At 40.6% G+C, this 9,799-nt stretch overlaps 1 protein-coding gene across 1 annotated transcript in view; it reads left to right on the top strand.

The window, feature by feature from the left end:
- The window catches only part of spata20 (spermatogenesis associated 20), a 38,801-nt gene that overhangs the window by 18,489 nt on the left and 10,513 nt on the right, over positions 1-9,799 (top strand). The window contains exons 14-15 of the mRNA XM_020622038.1: positions 3,505-3,704; positions 4,593-4,673. Of these exons, the coding sequence (XP_020477694.1) occupies positions 3,505-3,704; positions 4,593-4,673 (281 nt within the window). The remainder of the gene's footprint in view (positions 1-3,504; positions 3,705-4,592; positions 4,674-9,799) is intronic.

The raw sequence follows: 9,799 nt of genomic DNA, 5'->3' as shown, positions 1-9,799 counted from the left end.
ATCTGTGCCTTGCCACAGTTCTGTCTCTGAGCTCTTCAGGCAGTTCCTTTGACCTCATGATTCTCATTTGCTCTGACATGCAGTGTGAGCTGTAGGGTCTTATATAGACAGGTGGGTGGCTTTCCTAATCACGGTCAATCAGTATAATCAAACACAGCTGGACTCAAATGAAGGTGTAGAACCATCTCAGGGATGATCAGAAGAAATGGACAGCACCTAAGTTAAATATATGAGTGTCACAGCAAAGGGTCTGAATACTTATGACCATGTGATATTTCAGTTTTTCTTTTTTAATAAATCTGCAATAATGTCAAAAATTTTGTGTTTTTCTGTCAATATGGGGTGCTGTGTGTACATTAATGAGGAAAAAAATGAACTTAAGTGATTTTAGCATATGGCTGGAATATAACAAAGAGTGAAAAATTTAAGGGGGTCTGAATACTTTCTGTACCCACTGTATAAATGGGTCTGACCTTGACATGCAGTGCAACCCTTCTTCAGCTGCCAGTCCACTCCTAACTAATGGCTGCTGGCAGTTCAGAGAAGCTGACGCCTTGTAGACATGCAGACGTTCATCTTTGATCTGTCACATCAAAGTTTCCAGTCTAGATCTAGTTGCCTGTTTCTTTTGTTTTTTTGGGGGGTGGGGGTTTGCTGTCAAGCTGCCCTATCTGACAGCAGCCATCTATTTTTACAGCTGCCATCTTTATTCTTCTTATTCCAGTCAGCCTAATATCTTTCTAAGAATATGTGCCGCCAATAGGCCGGTCTTTTCCCAGCTGAATGAATCTCATATTTTCCTGTTTTACAGGATTCCCCCCTTTTTTTTCTTTTTTTTTTTAAATGTGGAAATTTGTGGTTCTTGGTTTGTGTAATGCTATAAGCTACATTTTGAATGTGCAAACCATCTCCAGGGGCTGAGAGATTTTCATATTGTCAACTTCAGGCTGGCTAATTTGAAAGTAGCACCACGCGAGTTTTCATGTGTTAATATTAAACCTCTGCATAAAAAGCAAAACCCTCCAACTGAGGATTCTTTTTGGAAGAGTTAATGTTCCAGGTCCCGTGGCCCTGTATATAAAAAGAATGACACCCACACACAAAGTCATGAGCTTGCGACAGATACAGTAGCTTAGTAACAGTTCAGACAGGGCCCAGATACCACAGATGGGTGGGGGAACAAGTGAAAAGCAAATAGGTATTCTTTCTAAGAGGTGTTGACAGATCAGAGATGATGGTTGCATGTGTGTGTTAACTCAAGTGTGTGTGGGAGTTGGGTGCTGCACCTGTGTGTGTTTATTGGAGCTGATGTGTGAGAGGTTTCTCATCTGAGAGGATTGACTGTGCCATTATGGTGGCGGTGCTGTTGTCTGAAACCCATTAGTGACGCTACAGTCGCTGCAGTGTGGACCCCCATCCCAGCAGCGTCGTCTGTCACTGCAAGATGGATTACCTTGCCACACTGGCACGCTACATCTTACAGCCTTGCTGTACGTGCTCTTCTGTGTGTATTTGTTTTTGAGCAATAAGGTTAAAATTATAAACGGTAAATGTTCTGTGCTTTGATTTAAAAGAATCAGCTACTTGTTAAAAGTGGGAGTGGTGTTTTAGTGCCGTGGGTATGTTTCTGGGATATACTGTATTGTCATCTCTTGGAAGCAGTTCTGTCAGTGTTTAAAACAGCAGTCTCCAACCTTTTTACTCAGAGAGCTGCTTTGAAATAAATGAAAGCAGCTGAGAGCTACCCATGTTTTATATTATGCTACTAGCTACATTTATTCATATATTCTATCAAAACTTTTGAACAGATCTCTAAACAAAACCAATTGAATAACCCAATTGTTTTGTGTGTTATCAAATATTAATATCCAGCACATTTTGTATCAAAAGCATGAGCAACATCAGTTATCACATCATGTGGCCAAGCTCACACACACCTCCTTTCACATATCTAAACCTTATTTATAGATTACATGTACTGTATGTGTTGTAAAAACTGTGGAAAGTTTGGCAACACATCCAATGGTACGTAGCAAACAGCAACTGCTAATAGCAAATTTGGTGTGGGGTTAAGGTCCCACCCCATGAAAGCAAACTACTGCTCTGATTCTTCAGCTGAAACAATACTGCAGGATAAAATCTAATTATTTTTTGCAGTTCAGTTGTGCATGGGTATTCATGCATGTCTACATTTTAAGGAACAGCATACTAATACTAGGTAGCCAAAACGGTAATTTTTGCAGATCTGTCGGGTGTGCATTCATGCTGCTTGTCTCCTTTTCTACCACATCCCAGAGGGATGGGAGACCTAAAAATTCTTTCACTCTGACATTTAGACATATTCACAGGCAAAGGCATCAAGACATTAAGAAGCAGGCATGTAGGAAGGTCAGAGGTTATGAGAAGATCACCTCCAGGCTCTCAGTGGACACTGATAAGAGATAAGGGCCATTCACTTAACAGGACCAAGTCATGAGGTCAGCTGTTAGTTCCTTCTCATCACATCACACCACACACAACTCTGGAATTGTTGTCTACTGCGGGACATGATGGGAAGGCACAGATTCTGGCAGCTTTTCTGTTAGTTTGACAGATTGTAATGGATACTTAATTTAGACTAGACACCACATTTGTTTTAAGATTTATTACCTATATCAGATAAAGTAGAAGAATAAAATTTGTTGTCTACCCATTCTATTTAACACATACATCTTCTGTTTGTCTTCATGCCATGGTTTCGCTTGTTGGTTATTGTTTGTATTTACATTGTATAATATTTTGCCTGTACAATCTGTAAATGTATAAACATTTCTGTCCAGTATCTTGTTGATAGGAAGTGGCACGAGTGCGAAATCTTTGCACAGTGTTTGCCACATACAAAACTGAAAGGAAATCGGAACATAAGGTATATTTGAGTTTGTGTATTTTCTCTGACAAAGTAAACATGGGCTAACAATAAACAAGTAAAACTTAGATAATTAAGCTAACATCATATTTAATGTGACAAAATTTATGGAGGTACAGGCACTTGAAATGCCACTAATGAATGGGCTGTATCTACAATTCAGGCTTTATATAAACAATGAGTCAAATTACTTTAATATTAATGGATTGCTAGTGAAGACCCAGTGAAGAATTCTCACATTTCAGTTACCCATTTCTCTCACCAGGCTGCTTTTTTCATCATAAAAACTTTTAGAAAGCCCAACATACACAGTCTGTCCAGCACCAAACAGCTAGTGGAGCATTTGCTATAGTTGCAACAAATCCCGATTTGTTTCCCCAGAGCTAGTGGAGACCAAAGGAGAGTGCTTAGCTTATTTTGAAATCTCTCAAGTGCTCACACATTCAGTAATGTAGCTTTAACAGAGAAAATAGGTGGGAGAGAACCTATACATTTTATTTGAGCATTACTGTAGTTCACACAAGCACAGAAGTCGGTTTCAAAGCTCACATTTTACACACAAAGCCTGAGAATGTTATGTATCTCTGTGTGGTTTTCAGATCAGGATGGGGCTGAGCCCAGTGCTAACTCAGTATCAGCATCCAATCTCCTGCGTTTGTCCCAATACACTGGAAGACAGGAGTGGCTCCAGAGGTCCCAGCAGCTGCTCGCAGCCTTCTCTGACCGCCTGAGCAGAGTTCCCATAGCCCTGCCTGAAATGGTCCGGGCTCTTATGGCCCAGCACTACACTCTTAAACAGGTTGTTCTCACATCCAGTCACATGCATACAATCCAAGTTCAGGTACCAGAGGAAGTTACATGTGTTTAAATGTAGGCATCAAGCTTCCAGGTTCTTTTTCCAGGATTATGCAGCTAATAATTCAGACATATAGTCTCCTGGTGTGCTGTGTTGGCCATTACAACTGTACTCTGTCATTCTTGTTGACGTAGTAGGCAAAGCTGTGTATAGAGTATGTGTAGAAATAGGCCTTGAATGTCTGTATTTTTTTAGCTTATCTTACATCTGCAGTAGGGGGAAGCAAGGATCACCATGATTAAAAACCTGTTCAAGTGTCTTCTTATACAAGCAACTATTATATCTATCCATGTTTTTTTTTTTACCTAGATCTGGACACACTGACTCTCAAAATGCAATTTTTTTTCTCTATTTTTTTTTAACAGGCGTCATGCATTTAATGAGCTGTTTGAGCAGTTCAGCGTCAGTTATACAGTTGCATTTAAAATATTAACACAGTTAGTCTGCAGAAAGTTAAACCTGCATAACAGCAGAGCATGGCTGCAGTTACCCCAAAGATGGTCACTAAGAAAACTTTTATTGTGAAGGCCTGTGTGTTGTAGAATCAGAGGAACAGAGAAGGAAATAACATGATTAGAAACAGAGGGAGGAGGGGATACTCATACATGATCTGCAAAGGAAGAATAGGGGTGAGGGGGTGCGGGTAACAAGCTCAGGGGTGAGGTGAGGTAAGGCAGTCACTGTTACTGCTACAAATACAGTATTCACCTCTATTACTTCCTCCACTCCCTTCTCCCTGTTATTTCACTCTGTTCACACTTGTTCATCTCATCATCTTTCTGTCCTCTCCCTTAGTTCCTTTTTCTCTTCTGCTTTTGTTTTTGGTTTTAGATTGTGATCTGTGGCCAGAGGGGTGCTCCGGACACCACAAGTCTTCTTGCAGCAGTCAACTCCCTCTTCCTCCCATATAAGGTAAGTCTTCTAGATCCCGTGTGTGTCTTTGTGTGAGAGAGTGATTCAGCATCTTGACAGACTCATCAGGACAAATGTGTCATGGATCCTCAAGCAAACCTGAGAGGCAAAGATCAACTAGGAGCGCACAGACATGGATTGGTTTACTCCAATATCAGTACAGACTCACAGTAACCTGTGAAATGAGAACTCACAAAAACACATCGACCTAGAATAGTGCCTGGAGCGTTGGCTGGTTTAACTGTGGTTTTTTAAATGTCAGCCTGAGCTCTGCTCAGCTCCTCAGTGTATTAACTTCCCAGTTATCTCTTTACAATAGGCATGAATTGACCTTAAAGATGTTTCCTAACATCTACAGTAAGTGATTCTCTGTGTATATGAGTGTTTTGTATGAGTCTTCCTGACTGCCCTGACACAGGCTGTTTATGAATTGGACAGCTTTCAGTCTGAGTCAGTCTTAAATTCAATATGGTCTACCAACATTTCTGTTTCCTATGGCCTTGTTTCTAAATACTGTAGGTTCACCCTTGAACTTTAAGAGAATTCTCTGCGTTCCTTTTTATATGTATAACAGTTTAACATGTAGGCTATAAACCCATAGTTAATTGATTTTATGCTCTACAGGTGCATTAAGATTTTACTCTTTGTCTGATAAACCAAATGAAAATGGGATAGGATGTGGTGTCTCTTACCTTTTTTTTTACCCCCCTCAATGACACTTTGCTGTCGGTTTGCAAATTAGCTCCGCCTGCCACCTAGTGAAGGTTATAATAAGCATTTTTCAAACCGTGAGTAGTCATTTCAAACAACCAGCCACAAAGAACCACTTGTCTGCTAAAAGTCCAAGGTGGTGGCTGACAGACCAAAGGGGGTCATATTCTTTTGCACAGAACAGAGAAGGAGACAAAGAAAGAGCAAAACCCAGGGTCAGCATTGTTGTTTGCTTGCTTACTTTACATTACTGTGCTTTGCTTTGCATACTGGGTGATAACTGAAACAAAACACGCTTGCACACATCTACATCTTCACCGTTCCTGTTGTCTGAGAGCCCTCACTGAGTTCTGTTTATTGGCCCACTCCATAACCAAAATTAGATCAGTAAATTAAAGCAGTAATTGTCGAGTGACACACTCACATTTTTCTTGATCAACTTCACTATAGTATTTCTCCTTCTCACACACACACACACACACACACACACACACAGAGAGGCATGTATGTAGTGTTTCCATCACTTCAGGGGACATTATACTGACATATATTCATTTCTTGGAGACTTAACCCTAATCACACCCTAACCTCAAACCAATAAAATGTCATGATTTACATTTTGGGGACTTGCTTTTTTGGCACCATCAAGTTTCCACAGTCTCCACAGTGTGACTGTATAAACAGATTTATGTCCACACAACATGAGTAACACCAGGCCACATACACACACAAACAAACACGCATTCGTTCAGCAGAGCCCTGTTGAAATATAGATAAGTTGTGCAGTAGCAGGCGGTGGCTGCAGTAACATCAGGCCATTTCAGATCCCTGCAGAGGCACAGGGACAAGAGACTGAGCCAGATAGAGCTGTTATCAGGATGAATCTATTACTATGTAAGTTTTGTACTATCCAGCTGGGAGCAGTGCAATACTGGGCAGTCAGGTTAATCAGATGGGATTCTCAGATTAGTAGTAGTTTATAAGTTAAAGAAATAGCAGAAATGGTGGGGGTATAGGGATCTTTTAGCATGTTCTCAGCATTTTTATATTATTGTTTCTAATGTAACTTTTTAAAATTAATGTTCCAGTTGTTAAACTTGACTGTTTTGGCATCTGTTTTCCTGTGAAACCTGCAGTTACCTTATACAGTCAAGTGTTTCTGGGTCAGCACTCTTTCATTTGATTAAGACTTCTTCTATGTAATTAACATAATCTAAATAGCCATTTTATGCATTAAATTAAATTGAGAAATTCAGGGGGAGATTGGAAAGGATAATAAGACAGAGAAGGGAGAGTAGCTCCAGATGTTGTGAGAACAGCCAGCCATCAGTGGCAGCAACAGCTCTGCTAGCCAGGCTGAGATGTGATGATCCAGCAACACTAAACACATACACACACAGAGTGTCATTTTCTGGCAAGAGATACCACCCCCTCCCAGAGGAATAACACTGCTGTGTGCAGCAACTGTGAGATGCACTCTCTCATATACACACATCAGCAGGTACACACACTTTCTGTGATGCTGTGTCCACCAGCATATGCCAGAGACCTTTCCCACAGCTGTCAGATGCAAAATATAAACACATTCTGGAACATATGCACACATGCATATGCAAATCAAACAGCGCATGTAGTTACAAGATGTCACATGTATATGTTGTGAACACAGAGATTTTACTGATGAGGTTAACAAAAGGCAGGGGGGAGAACAATGGTGAGGACACAATTATATGATTGACAGTTTTGATAAACTGACTTTATGATTTTTAGACCTGCCTCCCTGTTTTAGCATTAGCTATTTACCATGCTAAATTCTTATACATTTTGGAAACAGTAGGTCCTTGGTTTAAGAAATAGGTGTAGCTGGTGTTTTTATGTTCTTAAATGTCATCTGTCATGAGTAAGTAGTTGGCTAACTAGTGAAGCTAACTTTAGCTTCATGAGTTGGTTGAAAACACTTACTGACTGACTTTTAATGTTTCCAGTTACTGTTAAGTTGTTTTTTCACCCATTATTGACTTTTAGGCAAGAAGAAAACAGGATATACAAGTGAGTCTTGTACAACTCTGAACTAGTAGGCTAAAGCCTTTTTCAGACATTCATGGAACCCTGAAATTCTGTAGACATTACCCTGGGAAGCTGTATGTGAGAACACAAATGAGTGCAAGGGCAGAGTGCGCACAAGTAAGAAGTTGGTTTGACAGGCAGGCCATTCAGTGGTTTTGCTCAGGCCAAAAAAGTTATTGGTCAGGATTTTTCAGCCCTGCTGATGCCACAGATGTCAGATGATTTTTCTTTGTGTTGTAATTTTTTTTCTTGATTAATTGAGTATTCATTATGCCTATTATATATATGAAAATAGAGAAATGCCTATCACACTGTCTTAACACTTTGACGTAGAGTATTTATACATTTTACCCAGTCAACAGTTCAGTACACAGGTTACCATCAAGTTTACCATCACAGAGTAAACCAGCAAGTATTCACATTTTAGAAGTTAGAAGTGACTTGATTGGAAAATCATTTACCAAAGTTGTTAAGGAGTATTATTGTCATTGTCATCATCACCATTTTTACTGTCATTATTGGCAGTTGTTGCTCTGTGTTTCCAATGTCATAACTCATTTTACTTCTCATGAGCATGTGTCTGACCAGTGAAAACCCTGTGTTTCCTATTTGTCAGCTTAGACTGCAGTAGCGCTTTCTCATTTTTAGGTTTTAATATTGGTGCAAGCAAGCCTTAGTCTTCCCATGGTTTCTTTGACACACTTCTCTAAACTCTCTCTACTCTCTCTTTATTTTACACTGTCCAGTATCATCCATGTCAGTGTCATAATCTTGGCTTGACAGGTGTTCAAGGCACACTGGGAATGTAGAGAAGTAAAGGTTTGCCACAGAGTGCGAAATGGCTCTGCCTTGACTGACTCAGAACATGTTTACTGTTAATGATGGCTCCATTAAAATAAGGCTTCATTTACTTGTGGAGTCTTTTCTGAGATTTCTGAGAATGTTTTACAAGGACTGTAATTCCCAGAATGATTTCGCATCACTGTTTGTCTGAATGCCTGTTGTCAGTGCATTCTTTGCCACAAAGTGCTATCCAAGTACAGTTAGGCTTTGTGTTACACTGTTAGAGTAAGATAGTCACAGAGAGCAGTCAGCTGTACTGGCTCTCCCTGGAGGCCATTTAAGTAAGGAAAGTGAGTGGATGCAATAGGGAAAGGGAATTACAGGAATTCTATTGGATTTTAAAAACAAGAGGTGTACTGTAAGCATTCTTGCAGGGAGATAAGAAGTAAGTAGACAAGTTTCCCATTTATTCCTATTTCTTCATCTGTCCTTTCCCTAAAGAGAATGAAAAGAGCAGAGCAGAGTGGAACAGAGGGGTGAAGGGGGGAGGAGCATGGTTTTTAAGAGACCAGAAGGTCCTATTTGAAAGCATGTGCAGGAAAATGGCTGAGAATCCCTAACAAGACCTCAGAGACGTGGGAAGAGTTAGCAGGGTGACAGTGAGTGCAAGCAGAGACAGAAAATGAAGGTGACAGGTGGCGATGGAGAACCTAGTCAGAGGCTAACTAGCCCTGCTAACAACACAGTGAAGTGGAGGACAGTCTGCCAATCCTGTGACCTCTTTCCTCCCTTGCTTCAGTCTGCTTTCTTGTTACCCTTCCACTCCATCCTCCCCTCCATCGCAGTCCCTCTTTTGACTCATCAAGGCTTGTAGCTGTGTGACTGTGTGTATGTATTATTGTGTGCTAGCAGCTGATTCTTCTGTTCTCTTTTTAATGGCCTGCTAAGTCCAGTAACCAGTCAGAGAGCAGAGCACCGTGTGACGTGACTGACAACTGTGGGAAAGGTCTCGGTTAGTTCCTGTTGCAGGAAGGTGTTCTCCATGCAGACTGTAATGCATTCAGATAACCACTGATTGTTTTTCTCCGGTTCTGTTTTTTGTCACACCATCATGCTTTCACATAGGCACTGACATTCATTTCACTCCTGTCTTCCCAGATTTGTTAAAATGAACACACACCTCCACTGAGTGCCTTTTCCCCCTCCTAGTAATTCCACCAGTAGATCCATAAGGCTGTGAAGTAGGTGTGTGTACACTGTGGATCCAGCAGAGAGAGGACAGACTCAGTGGTGGTGTCTGAGATTGTCCACACTTATCTGCATCTCAGCCTGGTAAATAAAACTCACGTTGCACAGATTAGACGCCCATGTGTGACCATGCCTTTTCTCTCACACACACACACACACACACACTGAGCCCATGTGTTTTCCTCAGTCTGTCACTTTGAATGCTTTCCTGTGATACAGGTGCATCTCAATAAATTAGAATACCTCATAAGACCTATAAAAAACATTTTTAGTGAATTGTTGGCCTTCTGGAAAGTATGTTCATTTACTGTATATGT

Source organism: Monopterus albus, unplaced genomic scaffold, assembly GCF_001952655.1.
Source record: "Monopterus albus unplaced genomic scaffold, M_albus_1.0 scaffold271.1, whole genome shotgun sequence".
NCBI lineage: Eukaryota > Metazoa > Chordata > Actinopteri > Synbranchiformes > Synbranchidae > Monopterus > Monopterus albus.
The sequence above is the reverse complement of the archived record's forward strand: the minus strand, read 5'-3'. Positions and strand labels throughout refer to the sequence as shown.